Genomic DNA, 18243 nt, shown 5'->3' with positions numbered 1-18243 from the left:
GTACAGCCAAACTCTGATATGCCTCTCAAGCTTGTGCTCTTACGCGAGAGATACTCTTTGTCTCTTATAAGAGGCTTTATCTTACAGCAAAAGAAAGCAGTCAGCTACCATTCTTAAAGATCAGACCCTACTTCCTCCATGACTAATTCCAAATACAAATGAGGCTTAATTGAAAACAAGTCCCAGCTGGACAGACAAAAGTTGACATGAGACTAATTGAGGAAAAGAGAAAACTGTGATTGTTTAGATCACTAAAGGTGGCTGATGTTAGCAACTGAGTCAGAGTGCCTGGATAGCCACCTGTGTGTCACAGCACTGCTCCTGGGACTCACTTTTAAAACTTCTTTCTCAATCACTTTTTGGGGTGGCCATGCTGGTAGCCTCCCATCTTTCCCAGCAGGCTCCTACTATACAGAAACCCATAGTCTACAAACACTTCTGGAGGAATCCCTCCTAGGCTGGAGTATACAACTGTTACATGTTTCTTCCTTTGAATGGAAAACACAGTGGCCAGATTGATGGGTTGTTGTGATGAACATCTCAAGTGGAAATAAACATGTTATTTTCTTTTACTTTGGAATAACGGTCAACTATCTAAAGTCCTTGAAACACTCAAGTTTTAGATTCTGATTGATCAGCTATTTAGTGAGCGGCTACCTTGGCCCAGATCTTGTACTGGGCAGCAACTTTCACATTTGTTGTCCCATTTAAGAATAATGAGTCAATTTCCCATTACTTCACGGCAGAACATTCAGTTTGTAGCCATATTTGGAGCACTTTGCTGCTCATAATAACAAAACAAATGAAGCTTTATAGCTGACACAGTGCTTTCACATCCATACCTCTCCCAAGACTGAGCAGAGGCAGAGAAGAGATGGAAGTCTTGCCAGTGACAGGTGGTTTTTGATAGCCCCTTGGAGAAGGGGGTTGGCAGGATTGTTAATGTAAGGACTTGAGTGAAAACCAAGTGGCACAATAGAAGCTGAAGTGAACCATGTAACTTAACATATTCTCAACATAGATTTCTGAGCCACAAACTTGGAGAGGTTTAAAGATGTGGCAATCAAAAAACCTGCAAATCTACTTTAATAGTATTTTTTTAAAACTTCCCCACTTTATAATATGGTCCAAGCAGAACCAATACAACATCTAAATATTGCCTGGCCCTTCTTGATCAAATCATCTACAGCCCTCTCAGATGGCCACACCTGTGTTAAGTTCCCACCATGTTTTGTACATCTCCTTTAGGGCATTTAGCAGTGAAATTTTTTGCCTATATAAATTTGTCTCCTTTGATAGGCTTTATGCACCTCATGAATAAGAATAGGTCTTATTCATTTCTGTACCTCCAGTGCTAGCCCAAAGAAGATGCTTAATAAATGACAGACAGGCAGGCAGACGTGCATATGAGTGTAATGAGAGCAGAGCAGCCTGGCTGTACCTGCGTTGCACTCACAGACAGCCCTAGTTAGTGTTTCACAATGGCCATCACAGCTCCTCTGGGTGCAGGGCCTTTTCTAAGTGTAGCTGTAGACAAGATGGTAAGAAAAAGCCCCAAGCCCTCTTCCTCAAAGCAAAGACAGTTGTTTAGGAGAAAATAAGACAAAATAAATGAAAAGCCTAGGGTCCAATAAAATTGACCTACTATAAGAGTTGGAAAAAATAACGCCCTTTAGAATGATACCCAGAAGTGCTGAAGGAAGCGAGGAATAAACACAAAGGTGTTTCCTTTGTGCTAAACAGCTGCCAGAGATAAGAGGAACACATGAGAATGAACAAGAAGCAAGGATCAGGCAAAAAGTTCTATTGGTTAGATTCTGACAGGCCGACATCCACCGACTCCAGCTCCAGAATCCCAGTCACTTTTGAAAGAAGGGCTTTTAGATACAGAAGGTGTGGGTTTCAACCCTGTCCCTGCCACTTCTGACTGTGCGACCTTGGCAAGTCCTTTCACCTCTCTGAGCCTCAGTTGCCTTCTCTGTAAAGTGGCAATTCCTAGTGATACCTGCCTCCCTGGGCTGCTGTGGGCATTCGTGTGCTGATGGATATGAAGGCATTTTGCAAGTTGGCAGGTAGCGTGTGAGTGTGTGTGATGGCGGTTGACTCTGGGTGATCAGACCTCGACTCTGAACTTTGTCTTTCAGAGGGTTGCCCTGGGTTGTGCAATGGCAACGGCAGATGTACCTTAGACCTGAATGGTTGGCACTGCGTCTGCCAGCTGGGCTGGAGAGGAGCTGGCTGTGACACTTCCATGGAGACTGCCTGCGGTGACAGCAAAGACAACGATGGAGGTAGGGCTCTGGCACCAATGGGCTCCAGGCGGCTCCAGAGGGTGGGAGGCCCAGAGTGGAGAATGGGTATTACTGAGCTAACAGGCCACCAGCACACCAGTCATCCAGTCAGGGGGACCTGTGGTGCAAGCAAAAAAGCTGCATATGTGGCTTAGGGATGAGTGTGTGTCACAGGTGTTCCATTTGAATCAATTAAAATTAACTAATGTAAATGAAAGTAATTGATATCCAGCAGCCAGTATAGAGGAGAAGGCATATGGAAGAAAGGTTTCTAACTATTCAACAGTAGGATGAGATGTCTGGCAAAGTTATGGGTCCCCCTCACTGAAGATGGATAAGAAGAGACCATCTAATTCTTTATCACAGAAGCTGCAGAGGGACACTTCTCCAGGGGAGGGAGGTTGAGTTACCTTTGGTCAAGGTCTCTTCTCCTCTGATTCTGGGGGTTACCCTCACTGCACACCAGCAGACACCTTTTGTAATAGAAATGGCCTTTGCTTTGGGTTTTTTTAAAGTGCTAGACAGTCAAAGCCCAAGGAAGGAGGTGCTCATCTTTTAGAACATTCATTAGCTGAGAGTGAAGACCTGAGTTCTAATTCCAGCTCTGGCTTTGACTCCCTGTGCATCCTTACACATGCTGTTTAGTGGCTCTGGGCCTCACTCTCTCTGTTAATAAAATGAGGCAGCTGGCCCATAAGTACCATTTCAGTCCTTATCTTAGTCATAGAATTAGCCTTCATTTTTCTGTTGCATTAACTTGGGTAAATACAACCATAATGTGTTCTACTTTCCCACCTGGAAGATACATCAGTCCTTCCTGATTCTCCCACTTGCAGGTGGTTATTAGGAGAATGAAAAGATAAAGATATGAAAAAAACCAAAACAGTTAACCCTTTCTTCCTAATGATGGCCTAACAGTTAGCTTAGTCCAAACAAGTCTATGTGGCTCCCTAATATTTATACCAAAGGATTTTAATATGTTTCACAGTGTAGGAAATCAATAGCTCAGAAACTCAGCATTCTAACCTTTGGGAATTTTCTATTTAGAGGGATTCTCAAACCCCAAAGCACCATAAGAATTAAAAGGCCAAGTGTGTGATATTGTGATTTCTGTGGTTTATTTGCCTTCAGTGGGTTTCAGCAGCCTAGAGAGGGCTGTTTCAGAGCACTGGTCTTTGAGCCAGGCAGCTTTCAGCCCTTTTGCCTGCTGCCTAAATCCAGGAGGTAATTGGGCCTGATGCACCCAGGCCCAGGCCCAGTGGAGCAATTGTCAACAAGGAGCTTGTGGGGTTGGCCATAGTAGCTAGGCAGAAACAGAAGGTCTATGTTCTCCTGAGATCTTGGAGGGTTGAAATGTTCCTTAATCAATCTGAAACTTGTGGAGTTCATTAATTTTTGTGCTCCATAAATATCCAGAGTTCTTCTTTTAGAATTGGGCCCTATGCTAGGCATAGAGATAAGGAAGTCCTGTCCCTGTACGCCAGGACCTCAAATGGGGGAGAAAGACCGCAAGTTAAATGCTAATGAACTGTGATAAGTGCTGTTGTAGAGTTATATATTGGTTGTGGTGGGAGTAGGAAAGCATTCTTCAAGAAGGTGACACTTGGATGGGTAGCGGTTTCCTGGAAAGGAAAGGGCTCTCTATTCAGAGACATCATTATGGGCCAAGCCAGGACAAAACAGGGAAGGGCAACAAGCACCCCTGTCTTCAGGCAAGGTAAAGTGCTTTTATATTTACTCTTCATAGGAAAGAGATGTCAGCCTACATTATCTGCATGATTTCCTCAGCATTCCCCTTCACTTTGTCTGTGTAGGCACAATCCCAGTAACTAATAGTAACACTCATGTAATAGAAGAAAAGGGGAGAGGAGCCACCATTCCCTTCTCACGAGTCAAAAGTCTTGGCCAAAGCCTTCAAACAGCTGTTGCACATCTGGGCAGCGAAATAACTGCATGTCTTTAGGAAATGTGGGGAAAGGGCGCACCTCTCTCCCTACCAGTATACATACAAGTGTAGGTTATAGAACAAGGCTCATTGATTCTCTCCCATGAAATGCAATTCAAGTGTGTCCTTTGTTTGCCATACTTCAGAGCCAGCCCTCCTAGCACAAGAATGCACCATTGGTAACATGGGGCATGGGCATACCGTAGCCCAAAGCCCACAGCTCTGCGGGGAGAGAGAGGTTCTTCTCATAGGAAATGGGGCTGATCCACACCCCAGGGGAATAGAGCCTCCTCCAGCTGTTCTGAGAGATGAGCCAGTAGGAAGTGGAAAAGATCAACCAGAAAAATCCCCAATTGTGGGAGAATATGCCACTTGCATTTTTGGAGCATGTTATGGGCTGAAATGAGCTTGCACATAGTTTATTCACTCACTCAACCAATGTTAACCAAGTGTCTACATTGTATCAGACCCTGTCCAGGGTACTGGGGCTTCAGAGATAAATAAGACACAGTCCCTGCCCTTGTGAAGGTCACAATCTAGAGGGAGAGAGAAACAGGAAGTAATTGCAATGCAATGGGACAATTGCCAGGATAAAGGAGCATCCACTCATTCAACTGATATCAGATGCCTGGGTGCCCTGCTGGGAACTGTGATGTGATTTCTGTCCCATGGGACTTTCAGTCCAGTCGGGAAGACATCCCATGGGTCATCATGGTTGGGAATAGAATCAGCTGGGAAGGCCAAATTGTTGAGGGTCTTTGACCTCGGGTTCTCAACTATGAAATGAGGAAACGTCTCACCTCAGGGCGCTCTCAGTTCAGTGGGCTATCCACCCATTGCGGGAGCCAAGGGGAAGGTGCCAAGGACCCCTGCTTTGCAGGGTGGCATAGATGAAACAACCTTAGAGAGTGGACTGTCCCCAAGTGCCAGGGGTAGTAAGAGTTATCGCCACTGGCCTCTTTATTACTCTGAGCCTTGGCCAAATGGGGGCAGTTTTAGTGGAGGGAGAGAGGAAGAAAGGAGCACATGAGTAAGCCATATTTGCACTGGGCTACTTTCAGTTCAGCCAAGCACACGTTTGTAGGGCTCCTGCTACCTGCAAGGCACCATGCTCCTTTCCAAGGAGACGTAAAGACCAGTGAACATGGCCCAGTCTTTCTCCCTCAAGAAACTCACAGTCATTTGTAAGAAATTGTCATCCAAATGACTCAGTCTGATGGAAGCAGAATTAAATGAGTGCCTTTATTTCAGCCATGACAGGGTATACAGCATAATCCCAGATAAATCATTCAGGCTGGAGAGAAATTGTGTTAGAGTCTCACTGAGTGGTTGTTCTTAGATGATATGACTCAAGGCTTGGAGAAGGAATTAACAGAGTTTAATGTTGAGTAAGAGGATTGAAAGGGACATCAGAGAACCTTGACTTTAACTCCCTCTCCTGCATGTTTACAGACAGGACAAGTGGAGCCCAGAGAGGAGAGGTGACATCACACACATCATAGTCACAAAGCAAGTCATTACATGACCTGGACTAGATTCTTCAGCCATTCCACATGGTCTTGTGAACCTAGAGCACTTCTGCCTTCTCCTAGTGATTTATCCTCCACCTAGAAGTGTAGTGTGAGTACTTACTCAGATTTAAGTAGGCTGCAGCAGTACCGCAAAGCTTATGAGAGTGTAATAACTTGTATGTCACTTTACAGTTTGCAAAGCAATTGTGTATCCACCCAATAACACTGTGAGGAATGTGGCCTTATTATCCCCTTACTATTCCCTCATGATAAGGAAAAGGAAGCTTAGCGAGTATTTTGCAGAAGTCACATAGCTGGCCGGTCGCAGAATCTGCCAGAGTATGTGAGGTCTGGCGACATTAGAGCTTCTCACTGTGTCCAGATCTCAGACATATGGCCCGCTGTAGACCCCTGTAGCCCTTCAAGTTATCTAAGAATTCCTGGTTACTCTTCTTTCCCAATTTGCTGGGTTTAAAACAACACATTTTAAATTAAACTTGAATTTCAAGTTTCATTAAGAATGCTACAACAGTGTTTTTAAATGATGAGACGAAAAGAAAAAAGCTGCACTTTGGGAGGCTGAGGCGGGTAGATCACTTGAGGCCAGGAGTTCGAGAACTGTCTGGCCAAGATGGCAAAACCCCATCTGTACTAAAAATGCAAAAACTTAGCTGGGCTTGGTGGTGTGTACCTGTAATCCCAGCTACCTAGGAGGCTGAGGTACGAGAATCACTTGAATTTGGGAGGTGGAGGTTTCAGTGAGCTGAGATTGTGTCTGTGCACTCCAGCACTCCAGCCAGGGCAACAGAGGAGGACTGTGTCTGGGGGGGAAAAAAAAGGAGCTAAACAGTACGACTGAGCCAGGGAGTAGCTTTATTGGTTTGTTTTTATTTTCATGTATGATTTTTGGCTAGATTCAAACATGGAAACAAGATCCTTCATGTGACTCGATGACCGCCGGTCTCCTAATGCTCTCACCTTGGGCACTGGCTCCTGAGAGGGACCAGAAGGCAGACAAGCAGAGGGGCCCTAACTCACCCACTCAAAGTGAAGCCTCTGTGTGCCCCGCTTGACAAAGAAGTTGTGCCCCATTCGTACTGTGTGCCTTGAGTACATACTGACTAAGTGCAGACACATGCATCTTCTCATTTTACCCTCTTATGGGGATGTTTATTCATGCCCATTTCAAAGATGGTAATACCATGTCCCAAAGATGCTAAGTCACTGTAAAATGAGGATAATAATGCCCACTTTGCAGGGCTGCTATGAGGATCACAGGTTATATATTTAAAGGACCTGAGAGGCAACATAGCACAGTGATTAAAAGTACAGGATCTGTACCCAGATTGTCTGGATTCAACTCCTGGCTCCCTGATTTGGTCACTGTGTGACCTTGAGTGATGTACTCAACTTAACTCTAAGACTTAGTTTATCAACTACAGATATCAGTTGTTTCTCCTGCTCCTTTCCACCTGCAATCACAAAAACATGATATTTATTATAAAATATGTATTTGTAAATAATTATTTTTAAAAATTGGAATTATGTCCTCTATAAAATTTTACATTCTATTTTTTCATTTAATATTATGATATACTTCTCTATATAATATGTTTTTATCTTTTTCATTTTCTTTGTTAAAGTCTGTATTCCAGACTGTTACACACTCTTTGCTAGAAAAGAATCCAAATGTACATAAAGGAAAACAACAGCCATTGTTGAGCACATTCCTGAGTGCCAGGCACTGTGCTAGACACTCTGCACACATCATCTCCAGCCTTTACAACAAAGTTGCAAGGCACACATTTACATACAGGGAAACTAAGGCTCAGAGAACTGAAATGATTTGCCCAAAGTCACACAGTGGCTCAGTGGGAGAGCTAGGATTAGATTGGAACCTATGTTTTTTAAAAGCCTCCAGGATAAAAACTCCACTGGATTTTAAGCAACCAGGCCTTTTCTGATAAAGGATCTTTAAGTAGCTTCAAGGTATGATAATCTCTTTTGGTGCTCTTGGCCCCATGAAAAAACAATCTTGGATAGATTGTTGCAATAGATAATTGAGAGATGCAACCTAGAAGGAGAAATTTCAGGAAAACTGAGAACAAAGGTCTCTGTCTTCCCTTTTCCTCTTCATCTCCTATTGCTGGAAGGGAGAGTTCACATAAAGCCAAAGAATTTGGTCACCCTTCAAAATATCTCTAAACCACATTTCTCATGATAAGAGACAAGAGAGAAATTGACCTTTAAAAATCTTGTGTTCCAACGGGAAGATAAAGACTTTGCAAGCCTTTTGAAAGGAGGCACAGAATTTATTATAGCAAATGACAAAATCTTCTCCCTAGTATGTACAGACGGGGAGACACATTCCACCTTCCACCCCCGGGGCCTCCGCAAATGCTCTTGTAAAACAGTTCTGTGGTCAGACTGCAGACAAGAACCAGATAAGGTTGGCTAATGGGTCGTCAAGCCAAGGAAGAGTTAAGCCTGCAGAAAGACTGATAGGCTTGCTATACACTGTCCATGGGGCTGTGAGGTTAAGGAACCATGCAAACAACTAAGGTACAAAGAGCTTACTAGACCACAGATTGCCCCTCATTGCCCCAGCCCGCACCCCCATTCTCCTTTTTATCCTTGCCCATTCTTTTAGATTCAGTTCAAGCATTCTGTCTTCCAGGAAATAACCCAGCCCCCAGTCTGAGTTGGGGTCCCACCTTTGGGCTTCCACAGCCCCTTTTGCTTCCTTCTTCTCCAACACTCAGTTGTCTCTGTCTACCCCACTACACCAAATCCTTTAGAGGCGTGACTCTGTTTTACTCCTGAACATCCAGTACCTAACAACAGGGCCTTCCAGCCATAATGGGTGCTAAGTGAATGTTAACAGGCATGTTCCCTGTGTCTCTTTTCTAAAGAGAGGGATGAGCTCCTCCTGTAGGGAATGGCTTCCATCACACCCCATGGCCCTTGATGGGCCCTGTCAAGCTGATGGAGCTGTCTAATTTGAGATTCTCACATAAAAAATGCATGCATTTATTCATTCATTCAACCAATGTGATGCTTACTGTGTGCAAAGCACTGTGCTATGCATTTGAGATACAGAAATAAACAAGTCAATTTCTGCCCCCTGTGGAGAGGCGACAGAGCTTGGGAGCCAGAAAATCCGGAGCATTGCTATAAAGAGTTGTCCACTGTGGAATTGTGCCTGACAGCTGGATATACAGAAAGATAATGGACCGAATTCCCAGCTCTGCTCTTTAACTAGCAGAACGATGTCAGGGAAATTACATAACCCGAGCCCCAGTGTCCCTATTCGTAAAGGTGAGAAGGTTGGCCTCGCCCCCGTCTTTAATAACACGCTCCTGCATACCTTTTACTTCCTGTGAAAGTCACAGCAGGCTGGCCACCAGGGGACATGGGTCTCTGGCGTTTAAAGGCCAGGAGGTGGCCATCAGGCAGGCCCACAGACTTGAGGCTATCCCATGTACCTTTGGCCTCCCCGATGCGGATGCAGACACGAGAAAGGGAAATGAGGGGCCTAAGGACCCATCACTCACGGGCCACCATTAAGGTCACACAACAAACAGGAAGCTACTTCTAGTCAGTACTGCAACTGTTCACTCAAAGAAGGGCCACGTGGCCAGCAGAGGACTTGGCCCATGTCTGCGCCCAGCCCCTGTCTCCAGGGCAGGCTCCAGAGAACAGTTACCAGCATGCGAAAGACACTCAATCTCCAGGGCAGGCTCCAGAGAACAGTTACCAGCATGCGAAAGACACTCACATTTCTTTTGTCGACTTACTCGTTCACTCTTTTAAACCCTGGAGCTCTTCAGCCATCCTGAGAGGTTGGCAGAGACTGGTATCCTGGTTTCACAGGAGTCAATCGCATCTCGGGCATAGGAAGGATGTGCCCAGGGTCTCACAGCTAGAGAAGGGCAGATACAGGAGAGAGGCTGGGTCTTCAGGCATCTAGCTTGGATATCTTCCTCCCACGCAGCCCTTTCCCTAGTTCTCCAGGTCATTTGACACCTACCTGCAAGGTAGGCATTGAAGAGGGATCGCAGTGAGAGGATGGCAGGGCCTTCATCCTCCAGCCAGAGCACATAGATGAAAATGTTAGGAGAAGCCAGCCCTCCATGTACCAGCAGCAAGTGAGCACCACAGAGCTTCAAGTTCAAGGGTCAGGAGTATGTGAACCACTTTGGAGTGTTTCATTTAGTGCCCCCAGATGCTGGTCCCCCTTCTTTTTTCCCCTTTTCTTTGCCCTCCACTCCCCATCAGGGGCCACTCTTGAGTGCGGCACTGCTGCACCCCTAGCCTCCAGGGCCTGCCTGGCCTTTTCCACATTCTCTTCTGCCTCTTTTCACTGTCACCATGTAAAAGGGGGCATGTGTTTAGAACTTTGAGGAAAAAGGAAATTTCTAGGGAAAAAAATGTTCTTTCCCAAAAGGTGGGGTTTAGGAGGGTTTTATGGAAAATCTGAAGGGAATAGAAGCAAATCTTCTACTTTCCTGATTTTTTTTTTCTGCTGTGATAATGAAAGTCTCTGAATGGGAATAGCAAATATAAAAATGCAGAGAATTTATAAGTCAACCAACTTATGTATAATATACAATTAGGTGAGATATGAAGTATCTGGAAACTATAAATGTTTCCAAGCCACCCCAAAACCAGAGAATCCCCCGAACTGTATGTTGATGTTTCTAGTCTATCCCAAAAATTACATTTCTGTCCCCACAGCATGCTTTTTTGTCTTTTAGTGTGAATCATCTAAAATTTGTCATCTATGCCTAAGAAAATTAAATTGTGAGCCATTCTCCCTCACTGTAGAACAGCCATATGCACTGTTTCAGGCCACCATATGCTACATTTGAAAATATAAAGAGGGTTTTACTCAGAAGCTGGTCTTGTAAACTGCAGCCTTTGAAAAGAATGCTGTGAGCCCTGCTCATTTGTGTGTCTCATTTACATAGAATTGCCTCCATTGGTGGAAGTTTTGTCCGCAGTTACTACTCAGCAAATATTTGTTAAATAAATGATTAGGAAGCATCACCACAGGAAGGTATAGGCATTAATCACTCCCACCTGTGAAGCATGGAGTAAGACATTCCACAGTGCCACAGCCTCTCATAAGAGCACAGTTTATGTGATATTTCCATTGTAGAAGACCCCAATCTGCAAATCCCCAGAGACCTCTGCTACCCTAATTTACAGTGCATTGCTATGACCATGTTTATCCACTTCAGTTCTCTAAGGCCCAACTGCATCATGCAGAAAGGGCTGTCCTGTAATGTGTGTGTAGGGAGGGGCAAGGGTAGGGCAAAAGAGCCTGTTACCAGGATATGGTTCAAGGGGGGCTCCTGGGCAGGAGCTAATAGTAACTATCATTTACCAAGTACTTGCTTAGTTGCTAGTTATCATGCTAAGTGCCTCACATCCATGATCTTGCCTCATTCTCACAGCATCTTTATGAAGTAAGTTTGATGATTCATTTTATAGATGGGAGAACTGAGGCTCAGAGCTCTTGCTGGAACTCTTATTTTCAGCAAAATGGCCAACTAGGTCATACAGAGATTCTCTGATGATAAGGTACAACCATTCGTATATAAAATTGAGGAAAGAAGAAAAGGGAGACAAGAGAGCCCTGGATTCTAGAAACAAGATGAAGCTGATGGGCCAGAGCAGTGGGCACAGGAGCCCAAGCTACAGCAGGCCTGGAAGATGTGCAGGATCATCAGCGCCAGGGAGACTCAGAACGGAATAATTTCACAGTCAGCAGACAGGGCACATCCACAGTGGGAGGTTGGAACTGAGGCCTCGCATAAAGCTGGGATCCTCAAAGGCTACAGGTCGCATGAGAAGAGGACTGAAAAAAAACGGTGCCTACTAGGCCAGAAGGATAACATGGAGGCATTTCTCTGCCATGGCTTGTTGGAGGTGGGAGGTGTGCTAAGAGACCAAGCCTATACCTCAAAAGACCTTGAAATCTAAACTGACACACTAGAGCAGTCCTAGAACTCCAACCTAAGAAATCAACCTGAAAAGTGGTCCCAGATAAGCAGTACCCCTGGGGTGGCCAGCTGACGTAATCAGAAAGCCACCCTGGAGGGTTAGTTCAACCACACAAGGTTCCCATAGGAAAGGCGAGCCTTCTGAGAATTAACAGAATCATAGAACACACAGGAAATGATTGACCATGAGCTGGAGTCAACAACTACAACATGCAGAATGATGACCACTCCCAAGAACTTAACAGCCTGAAAAAGACTATAAAATGAATATACCTTTAAATGACTAAAGAGAGAAAATGATGTATAAAAACCACAGAACAAGACAAGATCAAGAAAGAAACAGGTGGATTTTGAAAAGTTACAAATAGCCTATCCAGAAATTTTAAAGTAAGATAATTTAAGTTAATGACCCAAAGAACGAATTAAACAGCAGACCAGACACAAATGATGGGAAAATAAATGAAGTAGAGTAGAGATTTGAAGAAATAAATCAGGATAGAATGCAGATAAAAAGATGGAAATTAAGGAAGAGGTTGAGAGACATGAAAGCTAGGAGAAGAACCTTTAAGCATTTAGTAGTTAATTTCCTGAAGACTAGAGAGAAAGGGAGAGGGAAATATTCAAAGAGCTCAAAACCAAACTTTGCAGAACTAATGAGAGGCACGAATACTAATTAAACGGCCATGGTGTGGCCTATCAGTTCCTATGTGGGGGAGGCATGCATGCTGGGTCCCATGCTTGCAGACAGAATCTCAGCCTAAAAGTTCCTCTCTAGAAAATGTTTATCTCATTGTCACAAGACATCCAAGGTAAGTTTTGTGCTTCACACTTGGCTATAGAGACAGATTGGTGAGTCTAAGTAATTAACCATCCTTCTTTTTCTCCCCTGTTGTGCATATGAAGAAACTGAGGTTTAAAGAAGTGAAGTAACTTGAACCAAGTCATACAGTTTGCATGGGAATTGGGAACTGGGGTCCAAATCCAGGTAGTTTGCCTGGAGAGAGGGCTCTCTTAAGCATTGCGCATTTGGCCACCGATCACAGAATAAAAGGCTCCGTCAAACTCTGATGTCCTGTGACGTGGATGCTGGATTCGTGGGACAGGACTGACCTGGGTCAGTCATTTATTCATCCTTCAAACCTCTGTGGATTACAGTCACTGTTCCTGTCCAGGTCTGGGCCCTGGGATACTGAAATGAATCAGACAACCCCTGATCTCTAGGAGCTCATCGTTTGGGTTGCAGAGTATGGGGGTCAGGGGACAGAGAGAAAATCAAAATTATAAATATGGAAAGAGACGTACTGTGATGGACGTTGCCCAAGAGGCTGGAAGAGCACGGAAGAGTAGTGTCTCACTAAGATTCAGAAATTCAGAAATTCATGTTCTCTGCTTAAGAAATAGTTCCTAAAAGTCTCTCCAGAGACATTACATGCCTCAGAAAGAACTGAGTTCAGATTCTGAGTCAGCTTCTTCACTGACTACGTGACCTTTACCAAGTTACTTTACCACTTTGAGCCTCTGGTTCCTTTTCTCTAAAATGAAAGTGACAACAGTGGCTACTTCATAGAGGATTCAATGATGCATTCCTCGTAATATATTTAGCACAATGCCTGGCACTCAATAAATATGGCAATTCATCATCATCATCATCATCATTTTAATATAGATATTAATAAGAACAGCTGTCATTTCTGGCTAACCTCCCCCAGGACTAGAAAGCAGACATCCCTTCTCACAGGAAGCAGTTCTTTCCAGGTGCCACAGAGCTGAATGTTTATAAAAGGGTAAAACACAGGCTTCCAGGGACTGCTTTGGTGGTAAACAAGACCAGGCAAGAGCTAATAAAATTTCAAATTAGCCATGACTTTTCACGGCCCTTCAATTGTGCTAGCTGATTTAATGGTCAACGTCCCTGCTCACTGGGATTGAATAATGGAGCATTTCTGCAGAGTTACGGATGAGACAGCTGAATCTGTCACGCTAACATCAATAGCGGAATGCAAATAACCCTCAGCTTGGGCTGTAATTATGTGTTTAAGCGATGTCTGACAGGGGCAGCATGAGAATGTGTGATGGAGCCTGCTGACTGCCGGAGAAGACAGGTGCTTTGCTAGGCAGTTGTATCTGGGAGCTGGGACAAGAGCCACAAGTTAGGACCCAGATCAATGCTGGGGTGAGGGGAGGCATTCTTTCCATATCTCAGAGTGAATCTAGCGGGTAAGCAGACAAAGGATGAATGGCTCTCATGTTGATGAGCCATGTTCTAGGTTCAGGATCAGGAAGGGAAACTAACCCAGAGTTAAGCACTATGATACCATGTGTCAGATACTATGCTAGATTTGGGGACATAATGCTGCACTTTTTACCTATATAACAAATACTTGTATGACACTCACTCTTATTATCCTCCTTTAAGAGATATGGGAAACTGAGGCCGAAGAGTTTAAGTAACTTGCCCAAAGTCACACACTAGTAAGTTTCAGTGCCAGGATTTGACCCCCAGACAGTCTATCTCTGGAATCCATACTCTTTTTATCACTATCTGCCTTCAAGGAGACCATAAGCTTTTCAGCACTATGCAGATATGGGAGAGAAACAGAAAGGCTTTTTGTTACTAATTTATTAAGGAAAAAACTAGGTTTTAGGGCAATCAAGTAGCTTACCTGAGGCCACACCACTAGCAAGGAGGATCGGGGACACCGAGTCTAGCCAATGCATTTGCAATACTTTGGTGGGCAGCTTCTGTATTGTTAACTCCATGAAGAAAACTAGAGAGGTAGGTATGTCACTGTTACTCCCACATTATTGAAGAGATGGGGCTCAGAGAGACTAAGTACAGGAACTTGTCCAGGGTCATTCTCAGGGGCCATACTCGGTCTTGAACTTTAGTCTCTGAACATCATGGTCCTCCTACCATAGCACACTGCTTACTTGAATGGGATGAAGTCACAGTTTTCTGGCTTTTATGGACTGGCATTTGTCACAACCCCTGCTTCACTGGTAAATTCATTCAATTCGCATTTGTTTATTTGTATAACAGTTATGTTTTAAGCACCTCCACTAAGTGCTGGAACACAGAACGTATCTGTGTGCTCCCACAGTGGTGGGGGAGTTTGCCAGAGTCACACAGCTGAGATGCAGCAGAGCCCGAATTTGAACCCAGGCAGGAATACATGTCGTTAGACTGTTGTCTGCCGACAAAGCACACAGACTATGACCCTGGGCTTTTCCTGTCCCCCACTTTGGGCACTATCTGCTGATCTCTTTGTTGTCTGTTTTGAGCTAGTCTGTTAATATAAGGTGCCTGTAAAAGTACTTTGATATAATGAGGCCAAAAATCTGTGATCTGGTGGACTTTCTTTGTACGTTGGGAAGATAGTAGAGCTGTAATACAATTTCCAGTCCTGAAGAAGTCCATCCATGTGGTAAAAAGAATTCCCTGCCAATGGCAACTCTGTCAGGGATCTGAAATCATCCAACAAACTCGAAAAGCACAAATATCCCTGCAGCCTCCTCTCCCAGAAAGCAGAGCAGGCCTCCAGAGGGCCGAGGACTCAGCCGCAGGCCACACACTTACACTGCGGCTGGGAGAGATGCTGAGAATTGCTGCGCCTTCACTCCCAAAGCCAGGCAGTCACCAAGGCTTACAGTTTTACCTCCTAAATGTCTCTCAATACCATCTACTTCTCTTAATTGCCACTGTTGCTACTGCAGTCTAAGCAACCTTTATTTTCCACCTGTGCAACCTCAGTGATGCCCTCTCCTGTCTGGCTCCCAGCTTCCACTGAGGTCCCCTCCGCTTTCAGCAGTGCACACCAGATGAAGTCACCTCCTGCTTAAAATCCTTCAGTGGTTCCCATTGTCCTGAGGGTGAAATTCAAACTCCCTAACCTGGCCTGCAAGGCCCAGCCTGGTATGCCCCTGTCAACCTCAGCAGCCTCATCTGGTGCTCTTCCACTCACCTTCCGGCCATCAGCATTTGAATATAGCATCACAAATGTTCATGTGTTATCTCACTTCTGGGTCTTCATACATACAATCCCTTCTATCTCGATGGAAGGAAAAACATACAGTACAGACACTGTACACTTACTGTCTCTCTCTCCTTCTAGACTAGTGAGCTAGGACCACATCTGAGTCACTTGCATCTCTTTGGTGCCCAGCAGAGACTTTGGCTTATATCAGCATTTAATAAAGTTTTTTGAATGAGTGAAAAATAGAGAAGAAATGAATTAAGGCATTCTGGATAAACATGGCTGATTGAACATAGCAATATAAACCACATGCTCTGTCACTCCTGCAGATGGCCTGGTGGACTGCATGGACCCTGACTGCTGCCTCCAGCCCCTGTGTCATGTCAACCCACTGTGCCTGGGCTCCCCTGACCCTCTGGACATCATCCAGGAGACACAGGTCCCTGTGTCACAGCAGAACCTACACTCCTTCTATGACCGCATCAAGTTCCTCGTGGGCAGGGACAGCACGCACATCATCCCCGGGGAGAACCCCTTTGATGGAGGGTGAGTCCGAGGGCCCCAGCTCCAGCCAGGGCTCTCTAAGTGAGAACTGAATCACTCCAGAGCCTCTTTTGGATGAATGGGGGTGGGAGGAAGCCCGGAGAGTGACAGCATCCATGGTTCCTGATGGAATGTCAGGGAAGGCAGATATAAAACTACTATCCAAGAGTTTGGAATTTTTATGAGCAAAGTTTTGTTGCTCCCACTGGGTGACAGATGAAGAGAGTGAGAAACCAAAGGTCCAAGGGGAATCTTGGATCAATACCCGCTTTGCAGTCAGCTCTTACTGATCCTGTGGTCTCCAGATGAGCTGAAAGGCATTGATGCTGCTCACCCTCAAAGCAGACATCCAGAAGACTTTGCTAGGCAGGGGTGGGTGCATCTGCTGCCATCCCAGGCCACATGCCCATACAGTCTTCCTGTTTTCAGTTGTGTCATCCGTTGGACAGTTTTTTACTGAGGTCTGTCAGGTCCTTTGCTGGGATTGCAGAGATGAGCAGAACACAGTTCCTGCTTATTGGTCACTCCCAGTCCACTAGGAAAACAAAAAAAAGGGACAGTTACAGTGTGATTCGGCCAGAACTTTGTCCCCAGGGCACTCTGGAGCACAGAGGATGTACTCCTGGGTAGGAGGGAGGCCAGGGCTTTAGAATCAAGTCTTAAAGAGGAGAAATGATTAACTAGGCAAGGAAGGGAGAGAGTGATGTACTCCTGGGTAGGAGGGAGGCCAGGGCTTTAGAATCAAGTCTTAAAGAGGAGAAATGGTTAACTAGGCAAGGAAGGGAGAGAGTGTGCCAGGGAGAAGGAAGAGCTCATGCAAAGACCCAGAGACACAAAATAGCTCTCTAATCTCTGCACCCTAGATCAGGGCAGTGAACCAGTACAACATATCCAAGAGCAGGGATTTATGATCATTTCTTTTGAATGTCTTCCAATGTAGTGGTGCCTCATATGTGCAGAACTATCTCTAAAAGTCAGCATGGTTAATTTAGCAGTCACTGTGCACCCTGTATGTTCATTTTTCTGTGCCAGAGGGTCCCTGTCCTGAGGGAACAATGGGGTAGTGATAGGGGTGGGAGGGGTAAGGGACATTTTCAAGCTCTGTTTAAAGGGGAAATCAGCAGGACTTGGTAACTGATTGTGTCTGCGGGATGCTGCAGAGAGGAGTCTCCCACTTGGATGCCTGGGTAGATGGTGGTACTTTCACCAGGCTGAGGAGCAGAGAGCAGGAGCAGGGTGGGAGCAAGGTGATAAAGGGACACACCGCAGTAGGCCACCCAAGAATAAATGTCTATCTGCAGTTAGTAAGTATTTCTGGAGCTCATGCAGAGGTTAGGGCCTAGAGTTCTTGATTTGTGAGCCATCAATGAACAAGCAGTTGAAACCGTGAGCACACAAAAGGTTGCTCAAGGAGGCCGGGCGCGGTGGCTCATGCCTATAATCCCAACACCTTGGGAGGCTCAGGCAGGCAGATCACTTGAGCCCAGGAGTTCAAGACCAGCCTGGTCAACACGGCAAAACCCCATCTCTACAAAAAAAATTAGTTGGGCGTGGTGGCAGGTACCTATATTCCCAGCTACTCAGGAGGCTGAGGTGGGAGGATCATTTGAGCCCAGAAGGTTGAGGCTGCAGGGAGCCAAGACTGTGCCACTGCACTCCAGGCTGGGTGACAGAGCAAGACCTCATCTCAGGGAGAAAAAAAAAAAAAAAAAACCTTGCTCAAGGGGAATGCGTAATGAGGAAAGAACAGGGACTGAAGAAGCAGCCATGGGGAGCCTCCCTGTGAGGCAGCTGCTGTCATCCCCAGAGTGTGACAAGGGAAGCCAAAGAGAAGGCCTCACTGCTGGACCACGATGGAGCGGGATGCAGACATGCAGGTCTGTCAGACTCAGGAAAGAGCCTCTGCACTTTCCACCACCCCAGCCCATCCTTGCAAGGAGCCGTGACAAGATGAGAAAGGTGAGATGGAGG

General features: G+C 45.3%; 1 protein-coding gene across 24 annotated transcripts in view; it reads left to right on the top strand.

The window, feature by feature from the left end:
* Window positions 1-18243, top strand: part of LOC105468948 (teneurin transmembrane protein 4) — a 3228145-nt gene that overhangs the window by 3113215 nt on the left and 96687 nt on the right. For all 24 annotated transcript variants that reach the window (XM_071075888.1, XM_071075902.1, XM_071075903.1 and 21 more), the window contains 2 exons: window positions 2145-2291; window positions 16059-16275. In XM_071075888.1, the coding sequence (XP_070931989.1) occupies window positions 2145-2291; window positions 16059-16275 (364 nt within the window). The remainder of the gene's footprint in view (window positions 1-2144; window positions 2292-16058; window positions 16276-18243) is intronic.

The sequence above is a fragment of the Macaca nemestrina genome, chromosome 12, assembly GCF_043159975.1.
Source record: "Macaca nemestrina isolate mMacNem1 chromosome 12, mMacNem.hap1, whole genome shotgun sequence".
Classification (NCBI taxonomy): Eukaryota; Metazoa; Chordata; class Mammalia; order Primates; family Cercopithecidae; genus Macaca; species Macaca nemestrina.
The sequence above is the reverse complement of the archived record's forward strand: the minus strand, read 5'-3'. Positions and strand labels throughout refer to the sequence as shown.